Source organism: Seriola lalandi, unplaced genomic scaffold, assembly GCF_002814215.2.
Source record: "Seriola lalandi dorsalis isolate HSWRI2012SDOR001 ecotype SW California unplaced genomic scaffold, Sedor1 jcf7180002054748, whole genome shotgun sequence".
In the NCBI taxonomy this organism is placed as follows: domain Eukaryota; kingdom Metazoa; phylum Chordata; class Actinopteri; order Carangiformes; family Carangidae; genus Seriola; species Seriola lalandi.
Window position 1 is genome coordinate 6,346,833 of NW_019525301.1, and position 21,825 is coordinate 6,368,657.

Consider the following 21,825-nt stretch of genomic DNA (forward strand, 5'->3'; position numbering starts at 1 on the left):
GCATTATTGGTGTATCCAGCATGTTGGTTTGTTCTTGACTAAGCTGTGGTAGGTCAATTCTGTTGAGAAATGATTTAATATCCTTTTTGATTCAGATGGAGTGGAGGTTGCCAGTGGGATGTTTTCCACCTGGATTGCTGGTCTGGAGATCTTACTTAGCTGGCTGCTTGAGTTTGCTTCACTCTCTCTCAGCTCCCACATATGTGCTCTTGGGTTTTGATTTGTCCTTGGTTATAGCATTTAACTGTTTTCTAACATTACCAGATTTTGTTTTGTTTATCATAGTTTGTTTTGTAAATTGTTTCAAATGACAGTATCTGTGACTGTTTTGTCTACTCATTAATAAAAACAAAGTTTGTGTCCATATATTTTTGTGTGATGTTAATGTGAGGAAACAGCCACTGCTTTCTGTTGAATGTCATGAGAACAAGGTTGTTTAAAAGCATCCTTTTTTTTTAATATGATAATTTGATTCATATTCTCAAACATATTTAACCAGTTCATAAAGATTTCTTACAAAAGACATTTTGGGATTAGAAAAACATAACATTCATTACAAGCAAATCGGAGAGATTATAAAAGATGTCCAGTATTATCTGCAGTCATAGTGATGAACAGACAATAACATCACCAATTTGAGGTGTGTGTGTGTTCAGTGCAGCTCTGTCAGTGTGTGGGTTCATTTTACAAACTGAAAGATGACACACCTTGGTCACACATATTTGGCAGACATTCGTCATGTGGTTTACTACACATGTTCTTAATAATCCTTACAGTATGTTAAAATATCTCAGATTGTTTACAGACATATAAGGCATTGGAAGGCAGAGCAGCAAACTATATCAGCTCACTACTGTATGCAATTCACAAAACCACCCTCATTGTTAACACTGTAACAAGGGTGGCTGTTATACTGAAACACAACATTCATCTTCTGGAACAATGTAAATATGAAGAACATATTTGATTCAATCTGAATAATATTTGACGTTGCAGGAGAAAACAATAATGTAATGTTTTTCTAAAGCTGCATTAATTAAGAGCCTCGGTATGTTTAATGAACAAGCAGCTGCTACTAAATCGCATGGTATAAAATCCCCTGTAGCGGAAGCAGCTGGTATGGCACCTCTGAACCAGACCCAGGTTTTGACTGAACCAGAAACAAAGTAAAGCTCCAGCTGAAAGTATAAAATGTGAGTCCATCTTGACAGTAATGTGTAGGCAATATGGCCAGAGTTCATGTGAAATCAGCTGAAGTCTCGGTTTGTGAGGATCATGGGGGCCACCAGGGTCCAGATGTACATTGTCAAACACACCCAGCTGGAGGTGATCTTCACCCACACTGCAGGCCACTTGCTGGTTATGGTGTAGTCTGCATCAGGGCTGTCAGTAAAACACAACAAGAGTCAGTTTTTCTTTTCCTCATGTTCACAGGAGGAAAAACACCTTTCACTTCTACAACACACAGAGACGGAGGAGGAGGCTCAGCAGGAGCTCCAGGTGTTTCATTACCTGGACATTAAGAACATGTGACTGTCAATGCATAGAACTACTATCACAGCCACAGCAAGTAGGTGAACCATGACAATGGGATCTAAAGTGTAACAGATGCTTGAAACAGACAAGTTTATAATAATGGAAACTTTTCTTTTTCCAAATGTTTTCATGCAGATGGTTAGAGGATGCTCTGCATTTTTCAAACATCAACACAGTGCTTACTGCTGTGATTCTAGTGTAATGGGTACACATAGGTCATGTTAATCTTACACCTCTGTTGCAGTGAATCAGGATATGTGAAAACACTTGTACTAAGGAGAGCAGTTTGAGACAGATGGTGACTGATCCCTGAGCAGTTAGCTTCAGTGCTACTTCCTCTGTTTACTCTCAGTTGGAGTTTGACAGTTTAATTTGATTCCTATTTCATTTAATTCCTACTCATGTCATGGAAACACTTACAGCTGCCTTGTTGTTGAAAGTTGCTGAACACACACACTGTAGTTTATTCTGACTCAGTCCCACACACACCGTCCGGTTGCCGTAAACACTCACTACAGGTCCAAATATTGATTAATAAACCACTGAAAATAGTCGCCAACAAATGCTCTGTTTCCTCCTGTGAGTTTTATAAAAAAAAATACAGCTACCACTCAACTATATATTTATGTTTTTATAAAGTTAGATTAATTCATTCAGTAGGAAGCAATGGGTTTAAATCTGGCCTTTTACATGTCAGATTAACTGTTTCAAATCTATTGTTACACATATTTTATTCACCTGATTAGAAACCTGTTATATAAGATAGTAGACAGACTCATCTTTACAACTTTAATGAGACGTCTGAGACTCGTGTACGGAGACCCAGAGAGGAACAACATGTATGTAGTGATGTGATAACAGAAATCTGGCAGCTGTGCAAGTGCACACATTTAAAAGTCAGTGTTATATTTTAACAGACTGAACAATGATAACTGCAACTGCTAATGTTATGAGCACCCAGCTCATGTTATGAACTGATGTCAGACTAGAACAGCTGTAGTGTTATTATACTGCCCTCCTCAGTCCCTGAACAATCACTGTTACCTACGACTAATGATGTCATTGATTCGCCGACTAAACACCTATGTGCTGCTGCCCCTCACTGGGCTGTGTGTCTAACCACATTCAGCACAGATATGTGCACATCACCTGCAGGGTAAGAAGGCTGCTGGTGCTAGCACTACTGACATTAGCCACATTAGGCTAACCAGCATATGTATTTCTAACTTGTCTTTTAATTGTAGTGGGAGAATTTAATCCATCATATGTGTGCTCTCATCTAACCTCTTTGTAGTTGATTAACTATCTCAGTCTCAGCTGAACTGGCCTTGATTGTGGCAAAGGAGTAGTTCTCTATCTGCATTCCTTCCTGCACTCACAGGTCTGCCTGTACAGCCTGGGGCAAGATTTTGGAAGACTGTAGTATCATCAGCTCTGACATTATCGGTTCTGCTGTCAGTTCTGGAGAAATCAAGAGATTTAGATATCCTTTTTGTTATTGCGACATAAAAGTTCTCTTGCACATTTTATCATTTTATCACCAACTCTGTTTCTGACATCTAAGACATCTGTCTGTCTTTGTCTCTCTCTGACCCTTTGTGTGAGGGGTGGGAGCAGCTCTGTGTCACATGATGGAGCACTGTGCAGCACATACACAAACACACACACACATTCACAAACAAACACACAGACAGACAGACAGACAGACAGACAGACAGACAGACAGACCCAGAGACCCGGCGTTAGTGACAATAGCAGAGAAAACTAAACGTTCAAAAGAGTGGTGAAGTGTTTTTCATGTAAGTTTATCTCTGACACATCCAGCAAAAGTCTGTCACATACAGGATAAGAAATGTACAGTTCTCAACTGACTAGCTCACAGTTCATCTGTTGCTCTAGGTGTGTTTTGTATGCCGCAGCCTGGAGCCCACACACAGAGCTTACATTATACGAACATGGGTTAGTGATGAAAAGTAACCATTAACCGATTCTGTCTGAAATGGACAGAGCATCATCTTAACTGTTCAGAAATCCCGTTCAGTTCAGGTCACTCAGAGCAGAGGGGTTTAGTGATGTGGGGGCTGCTGGTGAAGTACTGCACAGTAAAAATACTGTCAAAGAAAAGGTCCTGTAGTAAATCATGTATTACATTGGTTTTATGTTTTCATAATCACAAAATCAGTCTATAATAGTGATTTGCTCAAAATGCTGTTGAAGTTTGTCAAGAATGTTAATTGATTACATATGAGAAAATAAAGTAGCATGTTAATTCTAATCTTCATTTTTTTCTCTCTCTCTCTTACAAAATAACATAAAGTACAGATAAGAGTACGATTAAAGTGGCACATCGATAGGAGAACTGTTAATGTACCAGGTCGATAAGCAGTATCGATAATAGTACTTATACCGTTAAAATCTCAATGATACCCATCCTTACTGACAAGGGTGTGTCATAGTCAGCACCTGGAGGCCTCCGCAAATCAGTCAAATACTCCAAATTTAAATTTCAGTGTAATAGACAGGATCATTTGTCTTAAGGAATGTCCCCACCTAAAGTTCTACGGAGTGACTTGGTTCCTATGTTTGAGTTCTGGTGGTGTCTCTAGGTGGCAGGGGGGTGTACTGACCTGTACCAGTTGGTGAGGGTCATCATGATGTAGAGCGATGCCAGGAGGAGCATGAAGTGGAAGAAAGAGTAGCTGTACTGAACAATGTCCCGCTCATTGTCCTCCACTCGCCTGGGCCCCGTCGACTCCGCTGATAGGTCGGGGCTGCTGTCGCCCTCAGCCAGGATGGCGGAGTCTTTGGAGGCCATGGTCAGCTTGTTCACCTGACTGGTGCTGGATGAACGAATGCTGCAGGCATAACAGGGACAAGTGATACCAGTTAGAAAAACCACCAAGTACAGAGACCGATGCTCCCCTAACCATTGTCTGGGAGGAACTCAAAGCATGTGAAGACATTCTACTTTTTTTCTACTTTTGATCACATCTCATGATATGATCCACTAATCCATGACAAGTAGGTGTTTTTTTAATTTTTAAATATGCTTGGCCTCATTCTTGATCTTGGAAACAACAACTGACAGATAAAAGTCATGTTATATGATCAAAAGCTCCAGAACAGATACTATGAGATTCCATAGGTCATATTCACATAGCGGCCATTTTCCTCTGAAGTCACACTCAGGGTGAGAAGCTCAAATTCTTTCACTGAATGGAAAATGTGGTCTGTTGTGTAAAAGGTTGTAACTCACATACAGTAAACGTTGGGAATCTGATAAATCGCTGTCATGTCTCTTCCAAATTGATCACCAACTGAATAGATAATGGATACCCTGTATGACAGCTCTTTATTACACATACACCTTTGCCCTGACAGTGGTGGTACTGCTATCCTCAACTTTGACTGAAATCAAAACAAAACAAAACTGTCTGTGATGTGTCACTTGCTTTGTTGAATGTGACCTTACCTCAGAAACGAGTAGAATAGCAACAAAAACAAGGAAAGGTGAAGTTAGCAGTGATGCTGTTGCTCTGCTGTCATATCAGTGTATTATTGATGCAGGTTGATCGTGAAACCGTGTGAATATGGTCTATGAGAACATTTCAGGACCATGTAGTTGACAGGACATTTGTGAAGAGACCTGGATTGTTTCAAGGTGGTAGTCATAGTGTTTCAGACCTACCTGGAGTAGAGGATGCACAGGATAAATATGACAAGCCCCACGATGCTCTGGGCGTCCCACCACTGCAGGTATGGGGATGTCAGGACTGGTTCCTCTGTGTCAATTATCACCACGGCTGTCTGGTTCTCTATCTCCAGGGGGGCCAGTGTGGGGGCCGCGATCCGTTGGAAGATACTCAGCAGGCTGGGGTTACATGCTCCGTCTGAGAGAAGGGAACAGTTTAGTGTGTGAGTAGGGACGTAAACAGACTGATTCTGAACACATCTCATCTGTTCTGACTTTCACATGTTCTTACAATCACAAGACATGTGATCCATGACAGTAGCTTGAAATTGACACTTAAACCTTTTCAAATCAATGGTCATGCTCTGTGTGTGGATACTGCACAGCTCTATGGAGGAATCAACTGACTCCAGCCTGTGCACCAGGCCCCAAAAGAATAATAATAACCCACCGTTCAAATAAAATGGTTGATATTTCTTCAAAGTGAATGAAAAACATTGTCCTGTTTGGTGTTCAGGTCGAGCAGATGGAGGTTGTGTCTGTGACATTTATCAATGACCTGGCTTTTGATTGGCTCACTGTCTCAATTTGAGGAAAAACAATACTTCAACCAACAGTCTCACCAGGCTCATTGGTCATGGCCGACCAGGTCAAAAACATGGTGTACAGGGTGATGATGGAGGACTGGAGAAGACCTGAACGTGGCTGAGACTCCTGAGGACACACAGATAGAACAGTCAGAAATCTCACATGTTGAACTGGCAGATTACACATGCATCATTTCAAAAGCATAAATGTAACACACATCTAATCTACATCTTGCTAATATGTAAATAAATAAAATATGGTTACTTGTATGTCTAACAGTCTGATCCTATCATACTGTAATACAGGGACAGAGCTGGTCCACTCTGTGGCTCCCTGTGCTCTCTGTCCTGTACCTGGACTTTGGGCAGAACAGAAATGACTGAGGCCATGCTGCAGAACAATATGTTGAAGCTGATGAAGAACTTGTTGATGAAGCATCCGTCAGGCTTGGTGTAGAAAATGAAGAACAGCACCACGGCAGTGAATGACAGGATGTAGTTGAGGATAGTTACGGCCAGCAGAGCTAAGAACAGAAGGCACAACAGAGACCACTCAGAAACAGGTTTAGACTACATCCACATGTCTCCGATCTTTAGTGTTCATCTGTCTATCCATAGATCTTTAATGTGTTTCTCTTCTTGTTTGTTTTTTCCACTGTGTTGCATGTTCTCATATACATTACATACATTTGATGTGACTGGGCCACAGGTTGAGTCACTCACCTGCATACCAGCGCCTGGAGTTCCCCGTTTCCATCTTGTCTAACCAGGCCTCATTCCAAGAGTGGGCGAAGTCCACCAGCAGCACCAGCTGGATCAGGATGAAGAGGAAAGCTCCACCAGAGCCCACCACGAACCACGCTGCAACAATACACACACACACACACACACACACACACACACACACACACACACCATGCAGTTACTTACCTGTCATATTAAATCTTTGTGTGTGTGTGTGTGTGTGTGTGTGTGTGTGTGTGTCTGTGTGTGTGTGCGTGCGTGCGTGTTTGTAGGTTCTTACCGTAAGTAAAAGGCCCATCTGGAATGTAAAAGGCACCGACTGTGATGGCCATCAACGCAGCAAGCTTAAAGAACCAAAACCTGAAAACACATTAAGTCACAATTATAATGTGTCCAGACTCCACACACACACATGTGATAAACACAGTTTCACACAGGCTGTTATTATAGTTTTCTAATTTTTAGAACTGTATCTAATCAGTGACACTGAGTCAAAGTGTTTCTTCTGACTGTAACACTCAAGAGTCACCTCATGATCAAGCACACAGGAATCACCCATCACAAGGTTTAATGTGTGAATGTGTGTCCATCAGACCGAGGACAGGTCTGAGTTCACTGGACCAAACCCTTACTTCCTGTCTGGTCTGGCCTCTCACAGAGTACACACAGGAACACAATGACTTTCAGTGTGATATATCACACACATATGAGCGCCATATGAAGGAGTCTGTAACTCAGGGGTTTGGACTGACACTAAGTCACCCAGGATGTCACCAAATAAAACCAGATCTCCTTCTTGTTCTCTCTCTTCTCTCCTTGACTTGTTCAGGAGCAGCAGCTCATCTCCCCTCCCAGCTCTTCAAGGAGCAACAAGGCTCCCAGCCCAGGTCAGCCCTGCTACCTGAGACAACAGCTCTCTTGCCGGCCTGCTCTGAGCAGACTGCAACACTCTTTTCCTCAACAGCAGCGACCTGTTTAGGATTAAGTGTGAAGTTTTCTTCATAATCAGCGGCTACAGCCAGGTGATCTCCAAGCAACAGGAGCTGCAGTTTCTCCGTTTACCGCCATCTTGTGTAGTCTTCTTTCTTCAGGCCACGTGTTATCACAGTGACCATTTTGAATCGGCATTCTTGTCTTTGACTGTGTTCCCACAGAAACACCTCCATACACACACACACACACACACACACACACACACACACACACGTATATACTTTAGATTAGACATTGTGTTTTACTCTGTCCCATTGTAAATAAATGTCTTTAAGTATAACTACTGGTGTGTTTAATGTTGCACAAGGATGATTATTGCCAACCTCTAGTGCCAACAACAACTGCCAACTTCAATCCTTCAACTTTAACTTACTGTTGATATGGTAATTTGGTTAAACTTATTAAAGGGGACATATTATGCAAAATGCACTTTTCCATGGTTTTCTATCAGTAGTATGTGTCCCCGGCCTGTCTACAAACCCCCAAACATGAGAAAAGTCCATCCTCTCCGTCTTTTGCTTTCTCCACCTTTCAGGAAATGTGTGCTCAGACAGGCGAATTGGAGATTTTCCCTTGATGTCGTCAAGAAGGGCGGGTGACACTCCCCCGAGCTAGGTGTGTATTCCGTCCACTGAGTCTGCCTTGCAGATGCTATCGTTACTTCCCTCGCGAACACTAGCTTTCGGTAGAACAATGTCGAAGGTACGAGCGAAACACAGTTGCTTTGTTGTTGGCTGAACAAACCAACACAGAAGTCTTTTTTTTAACCCCTACGCCCGAGGATCTGAAGACCCAGTGGATTAATTTTATTTTTGATGGAAATATACCCGCTTCAACTCCGAAAGTGTTGTACGTGTGTGCTAACCATTTCACCTCGGACTGCTTTCTCAACGAGGGCCAGTACAATGCAGGATTTGTTACAAGTCTCAAGATAAAGCTTGGATCAGCACTGACTGTCCGTGACCCAACTTTGAACTTCGGAGCTGTAAGTTTTACCATTTTATGTTGCTTTACTGTATGTTCATGAGAGCCTGTTGCGTGTGTTGTTAGCATGGCAGCTAACGTGGCTAACGTTTAGCGTCGTCGACACGCAGCCAGGTATAGCCGGGTACAGATTATATGCAATTCTTCTGCTTGGTATCGCCTTGTTACATTGATTAGAGCCACCCTGTTAAAGGCGTTTTAGCTGTCTGTAAAGTCAAGCCGTTAAAATTCGGACTAAAAATAGGCTCTGTAGTGATTAGCATAGGTGTCCTGGCTTGTTTATTAGTGCTGTGAAAGTTATTATTGAGAGTCATGCCTTATGATGGCCGTTTTAACGTTTATATCATGTTTACAGATACAGTGCCTGTAGGGAATATCTAGATAAGCGCAGAGTTAAGGGGATATGTCCAAGGGTATAGTCTATAATAAACATTTTTTGCATTTTGCACATATAGTGAGCTATTTGCAGTATTTACAAGCTATTGACAACGCAATTTACACATAATTGAGTGCATTTGTTGTTATCATTTTTGCACTGCTTGCAGCTGTTGCCATAACTACATATTTGAGGAGATGTTGGTGTAACCTATGTTTCCTCTTTCCAGCACATAAAGTGCATCTATACAGCTTCCTGCAACAAGGGATGTTGCATGCCAGACTGACCCACTGTAGGCACACAGTTATTCTTGAAGACTCTTCAGCCTCACATCAGAAGTACAGGTCTGTAGCCATCTGAAGTGCATCTACTTTTGATAAACCTAACAGTCATTTATCAGTCTTGGAATGCTGTGCAGGTAAATGAAGCTGTGGTTACTTAGAACTTGTGAGAGTGTGTAGGCTAAGGTTTCTGTCAACATTAACATCTTTGATTTTCTATTTACCTCCAGACTCTACCTGGCTTGCCACGTACTACAATGAAAATGCTGACCGACCACAAGCGCAAACAAAAGAAGGTGAACCAATGTTCAAGGTCCAATTTCCAAAGGCCATGAAGGGAGAATGCAGAGCTAAACCAGCTAAGACTGAGCCGACATTCTATAAGTGTTATATTATTTTATTTTTCAACCAAAATATGTTTTGTACACATTGTATTAAGTATTGCACATATAATGTTATGACAGTTCCATCAACAACAAAATACAGTAAAGAAAATGTCAGGAGGTAGTTAGAAACAGACTTTCAGTCATTGTTTTGTAAAAAAACAACAAAAAAAGAGAAATGTAAACAAAATCTTTTGTGTTTATCAAACAGGGTATGTGGTGGACCTCATATTTGAAAAAGTCTTTGTTGACCTGGGACCATACACAGAAGCTGCTTTGGCCATCCCCATCCCAGAGGACCTCACTGCACAGTTAGAGCGGCCTGAGAAGGAGGAGGTCATATCCAGCTCTGTGTCCCGGTTCTATCATGGGCCAGTCTAAAACCCACGTACCGGCCTGTGGCGTCAGGAAACACGGCATGGATGAGTAGGACCACGCAGGTTGGAATGACGACCCAGATTCTGCGACCAAGGAAGCCCCAGCACCAGCTCACAAAGCTCCTATAGGCTAGATACCTGTACTGACTAAAACAACTGGACAGGGCATTTAGTCTTGCAAACATATCTATGTTGTGTCTAGCAATTTCTTTTTAAGGATCCAGTGAATCCTACTGTTTTTTTTATTATCACTGATTATAAGTCCCTCATTTGATGCAAATAAATGCTTGATTGTTACTAAAGAAATGACTCCTCTGAATTGATATATTATATGCACACTATCTGCTGATAGAAGAACTTTACAAATCAAAGAGCAGCTAAACTAATTTATTTGAGGGTGTGTTACTCCATTTGTGGTGTGTTATTACCATTGTAAAATTATGTGCACGGAAGTAAAACAAGACTGCCTAACATCTTTTATTTAGATTGAAACTATGTTTTTACAAAGCAAAACGTACTGGTGTATTCCTCTCAACCATAAAGGACCATAGTCAGCGCGGTACATGTTGCAAGCATTCTGGAGGGAGTACACATTGAGGCAGAGCGGCTCCAACCCAGGATGGTCTACCATACATGGTAAATCTTCCTCGATCTCCCATAGCCGTCTGGTAACCTACAGTGAATTGCAAATGGTAAATGCTATGGTTTATTATTAATGTAAGGTAATCAAAACAAATTACTGATTAGTTTGTCCAGTGAGAATGCTACCTGTGGTATCTCCTAGCAGCAGATATTCTCAGCTTCTGTTGCACAGTTTCCACAGGAGCACCAGTGGCGATTGCTCTAAGACTACAAGGGAAGCTCAGCTTCCCCTAAAATGTCAACAAAATAAGTGGTCAAATATGTGCTGTTGTGTGAACATTTCATTGACTAAATATGCGCTAGAACACGTTCATCTTTTGTTCAGAATCAGCTACTTATCACAGGTAACCGACACGACTTCTTCTCATTCTTCCCCGCAGCGCCACAGAGCTTTACACAGTGTAGACGCCGAGCGTCTCCTGACTTCAATGGGGAAGCAGAGAGTGGGTTGTTCCACTGCAGCCAAACTAGACGGTCATTGGATAAATGCTGGGCTTTGTCCCGCCCATCGGACGCTCAGCGTCTCTGGGGGTCTATGGAGCAGTGGGCTGGCCCGGACGCTCGGCTTCTGCATGATGATTGGATGATCTGTCTGAGGCTGAGTCCCTTTTTGATTGACAGCGAAATGAGCGAATCAGCGATCTTGAAGTATAAGCATCCACCGGACCAGTTTTCAAGTTTTTCATTCCGTTGTTCGGAGTTGATCTGGAGACGTTACTGATCCTCTGCGACTTTGTCTTTGTTAAAAACGACTAGCGTTGTGTTTGGCAACTCTCTTCTGTCACTCTGCGAATTTACATTTAAATAAACGGACACATTTTATGATGTAGGCCGAAAAATGAGCTTCCCCTCCTTATAAGACCAGCAGCCGCCACTGAGGAGCACCTATCCAAAATATTGAGAAAAATGGTAATATTCACCAAAATATAAAGCTTATGAAATTAAAACACTGACAGACAGTGGAGCTAAGGTGGGTAAGAAGTAAGCTTGGCTACATATCAAGCGCATATAACATAGGTAATTTATAACATGTCACTTATTGCATATAATGTGGAGCTTGACAACAGTGTAGTGTAGAAAACTGCAAAGTTTAGTCTTTGACTAAAGATTACTGTTGCTGTCAGACATGTTTATGCTGATTTACAGCTTTCATTGTAATACACAAAATACATTTACTACATAAAGGAAGATGTCATGATGAGCATCTCTGCTCAAAACATGGAGAAAAATGATTTACTTTTGGCAGGATCTATTAAAATATCTGACTAGTACTGACATTGAACACCTGTAGCAGTCCACATACAACAAACATTTTCATAGACTGTAAAAGTATATCTAAGGAGGCATGACAGATAACTACATTACACAATTCACAATAGTGCTTATTTACCAAAAGAGCTCCCAGTAATGACGAGACAGTAACAGTTAGCATTAGCTACGTAGCTACATGTCAGTAACTGTGTGCCAGCACACATCAACAAACTGAAAATGTAATGTCAAAATACACAAAATTGCTTACCAACCATTCAGAAACATCCTGCTGCAGTTGTAGAGCCTCTCCCTCTGGGTCAGATTCTGGATAAAAGTCGTGTGGTTGAACCAAATCGCTACTGACGCCAGGTTGCCGGTCACGGTCACCGTAAACATTAGAAAATGGTGCCAGAAGCCCATACGGCATCCCCTTCCGAAGAGGGGCGTGGTCAGGCACAGCTCATTTGCATTTAAAGCTACAGACAAAGAAACAGCCGGTTCTGAACAGGGCTGAAAAAGAGGGGTTTACAGGCATGCTGAAATATAGGATCGGAGTGGAGTGGATTTTTTATCAAGAAGCTTCAAAGACATGTTTTGGGGACCTCTGAGACTTATTCAAACTTGTTGAAAAGGAGCATAATATGTCCCCTTTAAATTAATTATTTATCAGTTCCAGATTAATAGTAATAATTTGAGACTGAACCAATATTGGCTTTTTCGCCTATGGTTTTTTAAGCTGGTGCCCCAGAGGACTTTAATTCATTTAAAGTTATTTAATATTAATATTTTTAATATTGATATTTTCCTAATTTATGATAGCCAATAAACTGATAGACAACCGAAAGTCCAACATATGGTGGCCTACAAACAGTCTTCTTTCTCTTCCTGAACATGATCAGTGTGAATCACTCTTCAAACACTTACTTTTCTTTTTGTTAAGTGAATTTAAAGCTGTTAATAACAACAGCCTCCTCACAGTCAAACATCAGGTTTTTGATGAGTTCAGATATCACAGTGAATTATGTTTTTCCGCAGCTTCCCAAACTGAGTGTTGTGATGGTTGGTACATGTTTTAAACTTTATTATGTACAGAACTAATCAAAAATCAATAATATAACAGATCAGGAATGTACTGTAGCTGGGTGATAATGAAGTCAGCTGTAGTAAATGTGAATGCAGGACAAAGTCCAGCTGCTGAACAACACGTTGTATAAATGATGACGCCTTTGACACTTGTGTGTGTCAGTGACACTGACTGTGTCTCTGCACCTGCCTGAAGGCTGGTGGATCTGAAAGCTGAAGCTCCCAGATTGTGTGAGTGTAGGTTAGACAATTGTCACAGTGTGGTCAGACCCACCACCCACTGCAGTGTGTTGGTAATAACATGCAAGTCTGCAGTCCTTACCCGTTGTGGATGGCAGCACGCGGGTCTCTGCTGTTCTTGATGTTTATCATGAGAAAGGAAAATCCCAGGAACCACATGCTCATGCCAAAGCAGACCCGGTACACGGCTTTGTAGCCCACAAACATGTCACAGTTCACATCAACCTGCAGGCTGGGAATAGAAGAGCCCGCTCCCTGTTTACAGAAGCCCGGGATCTGCAGCAAATCACATTTTTTAACTCTCAGTATCAGTATGAGATGATGGAGTTCAAAGTTACAACCACTGAATCTTCTTTGTCTCTGGCTCATTCATTTCAGCTGGTTGTTAACTGAGAACAATAAACAGGCAGCAGCATTAAAGCTGTGTATACAGTCAAGATTTAGCTGACATTGCCTTCTGTAGTATAATAGAATATAATTTAGTGTGAACAGAAATGGTTTCATACTTTCACTCTGTTTGATTCCAATGATGCTCTCTTACCCTCTTGAGCTGGTTGTCAACACCCGGCGACAGCATGACACAGGCGACGATGGTCCCCAGCAGCAAGATGAAGGCGTAGATGATCCTGGTTACGGTGGAGTTCCTGCTGCTAGGACAGCAGCTGCACATCAGACATGTTGCGCTGCTGCACAAGCACGGCACCTGGAGACACACAGTGACACACTACAGTGTCTGAAGGGAGAAACATCTGGAGATAACAAATGACACAGACTGTGGCTTTCACAGTCGCCAGATCTCACCTGTTGAAGCGACATGTTAAACAGCGCTCTCCACCACCACCATCAAACACCATGAAGGAATATGTTTATGAAGAATATTTGATCTTCCAGTAAAGCTCAGAGACCTGGATACTCTGACTGACCAATTAAAACATCTCTTTCTCAGGTCAGACTTGAAGTGGCACTAATTTCTATCAGGACACTTCAGCTCAATTTATCACCTACACCTCAACTGAAGCTTTATTAAAGGTATAGCAAGTGGGCTGTCAAATCATTTTAAATGTTCAAAAACAAATTAATCTTTAAAAAAAATTTAATTTAAAAACCACATCATATATTTGTTTGCGGCTGCACGGTGGTGCAATGGTTAGTGCTGTCGCCTCACAGCAAAAAGGTGCCAGGTTCGAGTCCCGGCTCGGACACGGGATCTTTCTGTGTGGAGTTTGCATGTTCTCCCCGTGCCAGTGTGGGTTCTCTCCGGGTACTCCGGCTTCCTCCCACAGTCCAAAGACATGCAAAATGGGGACTAGGCTAATTTGATGCTCTAAATTGACCATAGGTGTGGCTGTGAGTGTGAATGGTTGTCTGTCTCTATGTGTTTGCCCTGTGATGGACTGGCAACCTCTCCAGGGTGTACCCCGCCTCTCGCCCGAGAAGATGCTGGGATAGGCTCCAGCCCCCCCGCGACCCTACTAGAGGATAAGCGGTAGAAAATGAATGAATGAATATTTGTTTGCTCTCTCAGTCTGTTTGCGTGCAAAAATATCACATCGAAGGCAAAAACTGGAGAATCAAAAGCAGCTGGTCAGCAACAGGAAGATTTAAAAGAAAAGAGTCAAGAGACTGATTGTGAATCTACAAGTAATCCTTTCTCTGTCAAACAGAAAAGAAAAACTGATGTTCGATCGTTATCATTAAAATACAAAGAGCTCTGAAGCATTATCAGGCCTCCGTATTGTTACAGGGTTGGATGTGGGCTGCCAAATCTTTTGATACTTTCAAGTGGACCATGAGTTTGAAGAGGTTGGAAACCATTGATAGAAAACATCTTAGAATAAAGAGTTACAGTCCTGTGGAGGAATGTGAGGAGCTAAGAAACTTATCAGAAACCATTCTCATGTCTTCTCATTTACAGGAAGGACCGGCTAATGGCTTCTCTCTGCTTGTTAATCAGGTAGGTAGGTAGGTAGGTAGGTAGGTAGGTAGATAGGTAGATAGGTAGATAGATAGATAGATAGATAGATAGATAGATAGATAGATAGATAGATAGATAGATGCGTTTATCCCATTGGGGAAATTCATGTGTCTAGTAGCTCATTGGTTATAATAATAAACAGTTAATAATAAAATAATTATAATAATAAATAATAATAATCAAATTAGTCCACCTCCTTTGGCTGAGGCATTATATAGCCTGATGGCAGTGGGAACAAAGGATTTAATCAGATTGGACATGAGAGAAATGATGTTGTGAAACATCATTTGAGAGTCATCTGCCACAGCAATATCAGCTGATGATCACTGACTAAAGGCTTCAATCTGTTATTCAGCCTCTTACTGTTCAGGACCTTAATATGAATCAGTTTACAGACCTTTACCACAGTGGTAGAGGTGTCACATTCCCACAGGAAGCAGAAAAGAAAAAACCACTGACCACTCCCGTCTGAGTGATTCAAACTCAAACAAACAAATACTTCAACAAAAACAATGTGGTGATGATGGAAAAGAGTTCACAGCCTTCCTCTGCTGCACTTGGAGAATCTAAAAGACATGTTTAGAAATACTTCAGATTTTGGTCAGTAATTGTTAAACCTTGAGATGAAGTTGATTAGAAGCTATGTGAGCTACCATTTCCTTAGCCCACCATTCCAGCAGAAGCAACATGAGGGAACATCTGGAAATGATAGACCAAGAACTTGTACAGGTAGTTCTTGTGAAGGAATTTTCTCTTGTCCACCTAATGAATGACTGACTCAGGGTGAAAGGTAAGTGTGAGGCCCTAGGTCTCTGTGCCACAGGTACTGTATTAAAGCTTACCGGCCTTGAGATGCTCAGGCAGCTCCTCCAGACACAGCAGGGGTTTTATGCTAATACTGGTGCCAGGGCTGATAACAGCAGACCTTGGATGGTCGGTAACAAGTGGCTAGGTATTCTAAGAATCAGCATTTGGGCATATATTGTCATCTTCCTCGTTTATGGTTAATGAACCAATAGTGTATTCACACATCCCTCTTCTCCCTCTTCTTTTAGATATTTGACCAATTATGAAGTTATCTATAGTATTCTCTATAAGTGTATATAAATTATCCTCAGGGGTTCCTGCTTCAGAATTGAGGTGACATCATGCACAGAAGCCTGTATTGATTAATCCTCCTTTCTCCTTGGGCTCAAGCTTCAATAAACATTCTCAGCATAAGACATCCTGGACTCCAGAGCTCTTTCTTCACCACTGATGATCAGAATTTGACCTACAGTTATGTCGGTTGTTGGAATAGTCAAATGTCATATTTGACCAATTTTGACAATGGTTACAGAACAAAACAATGTTCCACCACTTTGAGGCTTCTCTATGATGTTTGTCTGCAACAACACAATCCATGCTTCATGGAGGCTACCACCATCTTCTTCTGTTCTTCTTATTTTTGGACATGTGTAAACAAGAGTAGGATGTGACGAGACAGAGCGGTCGGATCTAGATGTGGACACTGGAGACACATAAAACCTCTTTACAGCCGGTTTTAGAATGGGATCTGTATCCAGACGATAAACAACCCATTCCTGCCTCTGAATTGTGTTCTCATCATCCTCACAGATCTGATATCTGTTCCCTGAAGCAAAACCTGCAGGGGATAATTTGCTATAGCTGCTTTCACTGCTTTTATTCAGCTTCCACACAAATATGTGAGAGAGTAGGTATGACAACAGCAGTAAAGTGTACAGACGACTCTGTTATTGTCAGCCTCAGCCACAGCCCGGTCACTGAGGAAGTCCTACCTTCAACTGAACATATCAAAGACTAAAGATATGATGACTGATTTCAGAAGACGAGCCAACAGACAAGGTCAGACAGTCACTGTGGACAATCTGACAAACAACTCGGGACAGTTATTGAGACAAAACTGAACTTTTTAGGCAAACTGTGAAGCTGTGTGTGAGAAGGACCATCAGTGTTCGTTGTGTCTGAGGAAATTGTCCTGTTTCCACACTGACAAGACCATGATGATTTTACTCTACCTGCTTTAGTTTAGTCGATTTGATATTTTTCTCTGGTGTCATGGTTGGAAATGTGTCTTTAAGAGTGAAAATTCTCTCAATCAAATAGGTACATGGCCCAGTTAGCCTATTGGTGAGTCACAGCTTAACCTAGCATCCCTGCACACCAGACATTTACAGAGGACAGCGGGCTGCATTTTACAGTTTTTCACTAATGCATAAATACAGTTCCTGAAACTAGGACCCTGTTTGTCAAAGCTCCACACACACAAATCAAAACCATATACGCAAAATACAAAACATCTTACATCTCATGCAAAAGCAAATCAAAAACTATATAAACTATTCTAAAAATTATACTTTTAGCTTCCAAACTTTACACACAAACACCAAATATATAGATCTTTCCACTGCCGACTGCACGCAACTGTGCTAAAACATTTTACACATTTCTACTTTTCTAATGAGATATGCTAAGTATAAAAACACTATTACTGTATGTTTTTTTTTACATTTCTCATTTGTAGCATGCTGTAAATATGAAAACAAATGCAATGGGGAAACAAAATCTTTTTATTTTCAATAGTGAACTGAAGATGACATGAACATACTGTACTGTAAAATACAGTAGGCCTATATAGTATTGCAGTTACTATCCTGTCTCTGATCTCATCTGTAAGAATTGTCCTATTTCTTCTGACCTGCCTTCTCGCCACTCCCTGTCCTGTAAACTCTTGGTGCTCTTCCTCCTTCACCTCTTCCTCTTTCTTGTCTGCCTCTTTCTCCTTCTCCTCTTGCTATTCCTCCTTTTACTGGAACACTTCTTCCTCTAATTCGTTCCAAAATTGTCCTCGATTGTTGTGCATTCAAGCTATGATTTCTGTGTGATCTGATTGTTAACATATGTCTTCACATGTGCATCCTGAGTTCAGATGATTGCTGAGTGTGGTGTTTCAGTGGCAGTGCTTAGCAATTAACACACAAAGGCTTTCAGTTTTGAATGATGTGTCTAATGTAGAGAAGTGTGTTTGGTGTTTTGCAAAACACTGTAGAAAATGTGAGGCCGAGAATGTGCATATAGTCGTGCAAGTCTGGGCTGACATTTTGCTCTTTGTTTATCAAGTTTTAAAATTGATTTTAGAGTGTAAGCAATCGTAAAAAAAACTGTAATTTATTTATTTACTTATTTTTAATTTCCTTGTGCACAGGGTGTTGTCTGTGCTGTTTGTTAAATGTGTATGTGTAAGACTGATGACTTTATAATGCAAACCAAGTTTACCTACAGGTACAAAGTACCTGTAAGTAACATAACCTAACTAGGTGTCAATGATTGCATTTACACCTACATAAGATCCAAACATGATGTGAGCCAGACCACCTCCAGAAGTGACCCAGCAGTGACAGTGATATTCTGGTCACAGCACGGTTTAAATGTGTTTTTCCTGATCCAGATAACCTGTCTGAATACAGATCATATCTTTACATCAGGTGTAAAACTGGGTCATATTCAGGTTTAGGTTCAGGTTTAAATCAAATCTAGAAACAACCTGGATACAAGACACATTTTAACAACAGGTGTAAATCGAGTCAGTGAGTCTAGAGACAGACATTAAGATGATTAAGAAAGAGTTGGTTACTGAAACCACTGCCCACAATATTTCCGACCTGTCCAAGGTTTACAGGAAGCAGACTATTTAAAGTCAGAGATAAACTCAGGTGCCATGGCAACAGTCACTCACACTCATTTACAGGAAACCAGTGAGAGTCAGGAGGTTTCTGGCCTCAGACAGATTTTGGAAACAGTCTCGGAGCAGTCAATCAGAATATAATGAACATCCTTCACTGGTGAGATAGGTTGCAATGGTTAAATGACAAGGCTGTATTAATTTATTCTTCTGTATTTCAGTTACTGTAAACAAATCCAGTGAAGAGACCAGAACCAAGCACATGTTCTCACCTCGTCAGGCTGAAACTGGTTATTTTTAAAAACAGCCTCGACCTGTGGTGTTGGGGACTTCTTTCTGTGGATTAATACACATGCCGTAGAACGGCCGTAGAACGATTTATGTAGGATTCACTCAAAATAAACAGTTTTATGTGTGTGTGTGTGTGTGTGTGTGTGTGTGTGTGTGTGTGTGTGTGTGTGAGTGTGTGTGTGTGTGTGTATTTACGTAGCACCTTTCAAAAACAACAGGGCTATTTCAGTTACAGGAATTATAACAAATATGACAGAAACAGTATGAAGACAGATCAACAGGATTTAAAGAGGCCTCAGTGGAGCCTGGTGTTAAGCTGTTTGTCCTCTCTGTCTCTACAGTGGTCGTGATGAATGTGCTAATGTTGACCTAAGCTGTAGCAGCAAACACTAACACAAAAGGAAAATGTTTCCTTTAAATGAATGAACTACTGATCCTGGAGTCAGAGAAGATAATTAATTTCCTACATTCACTGAGTTCTAACAGTCTGTGTAATAATGCACCATAAATCACTATCTTCACTGCTTGTGAAGATAGTGACACTGAGAGGAGTCAAGAGATAAGGAGGCCCAGAAAACAAGTTAATTCCCCTGCCAGCCAGACAAGGTTGGCTTAGTCCAACCACAGATGAGGCCATGGTAATGTATGCCAGATCCGGCTCATGACCGACCAGGCCACGCAACCTGAATAAACCCTGGAAATGTCTTCATTAGTGTAAAACTGACAGAAGCAAGGTCTTCATTTAAAGTGACTGAGGATCACAGACAATGATGAAAATGATAAATCAATTCATTTATTTCATCATTTCATCATCCATTAATCGTGTAATTTCTTTATTGCGTAAAAATCCAAAGTATTTTCTGGTTGCATTTTTTGGTCTCAAAAATCCCTGTAAATTCAGTATCTACAGCTTGTGATGTACGTTGACCATTATATTTTAGTCTTTAGTGTTTGTGTTGTGTTCATCCTTACATAACATGATCTCAATATTCTGACCCTCATTAAATATATATATTTATAAATATATATATTCTTCACTTGTTTTATATAAACACAAGCTGTCACCATTATGTGTAAACATTCTGTTGACATGGCTCTTGTTGTTGGTCCTGTACAACAACAAGGCAACAGAGCAGAGCTAATCCAATTAATCACGAGTAAGCAGATGACTAAGTGTGTTATGATTAACCCTTTGCTTTGCTGTGTTGATCACGTTAGACATTTTAGCTGAGACAGGCTAATGGCAGGTTAGCAACAGGTCATGGTGTTATAAAAACTTATAACTGAGAATCAACAGTGATAAGCACACGATAGCAGAAACGTCTCAGTAAGACGTCATTACTATATAAATACAATCTTCTTTAATAAAATCTCAACCAGTACCTGCGGTGGCATGACAATGTTCACGGTGTTGTTGGAAATAATCAGTGTGCAGCCATTCAAGCAGATGATGAGTTAAGTGTCGAATTAACCAGTGTTCATTCAATATAATTAATTCATTTGAAAGTTAAGTTTTATTCTCTCTCTGCAAAATAGGAACAGTGTGATTAAAACAGAAATTTCAATGGAGTCTATTCTGAAAAAAAGAGGTGGAATTAATCAACTAAATCTAAATTAGTGCTGCTTTGTGTATAGACCCTCATTAAAGACAAGTCTAGGAGGAAGAACGAGGTGTTCTGTTGTATCTTAGCTGCGAACGATGATTTAAAACAGTGGAGCGGGGTGTATTGTACTGTGCTGTGGAGCGATGAGACCTGTTGAACATCGGGCACATCGCCCTCTCTTAACCGATCCTACCAGTTTCAAACATGGCGTCAATAACACGGTTCATATTCTTTATATCAGAACTTACCCAACTTGCGAAGGAGAAGGCCCCCAGAACAGCCCCCATGACTGTCCGGTCTCAGTCCGCGAATCCGTGTTCTTCCTCCTGGTACTTCTGGTCTGACCCTCCAGGGTGGACCTCAGGTAGGTACAGTGTTACCGCTGCAACAGAGCTGGACATGAACCGTAACAACGGTCTAGGTCCTCAACACTTTCCTTGTTTTTCCTGCTCTTTGGCAGGGCTGAGGAACTGCTACGATTTTTCCACTCAGTGCGTCTGTGAACGCGTCACGCTGGGTTACGTCATTTCGACGTTGACCTACAGTGAACACGGACCCCAGCGCGCTAGGAGAACTTCTCCAAACCTTTATATATAGTCTATGCTCCAAACATGAGCAATTCCTGATCTGTTCGATTCTTAATGTTAGGACAAAATTGTTAGGACCTATACCTCAGCACGCTATGTGGACTCATATTTAATTATACACACATTATCATTTACAAATAATTTTTAATTCATTTAACTACATTTATTTATTACATTATTAATCAAAAATATTTAACATTAAAATACTGTGAGATTTTATAACAATGGTTAATGTCTATGTTGCTGGCAATTTGTGATTATTTTAGTCTATATAAATTCAGATCTCAAATAGTGACGAATCTCATTTAAACATTGATAGGGGCATTGTTTGTTTTGTCCATGCAATAGACTAAATATATTTAATTTACAATGATATGAAACTGTGCTGTAAATATCCATATATCCAAATATCCTGTAAATATCCATATGAGAAGCTGGAACTACAGAAAATTCTAGTTGTTTCAGTTCTGTAGTTAATGTAGGATATGATGTAAATC

The 21,825-nt window shown here is 40.9% G+C and overlaps 1 protein-coding gene and 1 long non-coding RNA gene across 2 annotated transcripts; both read right to left on the reverse strand.

The window, feature by feature from the left end:
- Nucleotides 1-432: 432 nt before the first annotated feature.
- On the reverse strand, nucleotides 433-21,241 carry serinc3 (serine incorporator 3). Its single transcript, XM_023424772.2, has 10 exons — nucleotides 20,990-21,241; nucleotides 13,710-13,871; nucleotides 13,251-13,444; nucleotides 6,839-6,918; nucleotides 6,538-6,675; nucleotides 6,169-6,338; nucleotides 5,851-5,941; nucleotides 5,225-5,426; nucleotides 4,164-4,391; nucleotides 433-1,383 (listed from the first exon to the last, which is right to left on the reverse strand). The coding sequence occupies exons 1-10, from the start codon at nucleotides 21,026-21,028 to the stop codon at nucleotides 1,248-1,250; spliced, it is 1,440 nt and encodes a 479-aa protein (XP_023280540.1). The 5' UTR covers nucleotides 21,029-21,241; the 3' UTR covers nucleotides 433-1,247.
- Nucleotides 9,569-13,242, reverse strand: LOC147818057 (uncharacterized). Its single transcript, XR_015438361.1, has 2 exons — nucleotides 10,721-13,242; nucleotides 9,569-10,625 (listed from the first exon to the last, which is right to left on the reverse strand). It is a non-coding gene; the product is annotated as an uncharacterized LOC147818057 (long non-coding RNA).
- Nucleotides 21,242-21,825: the final 584 nt, after the last annotated feature.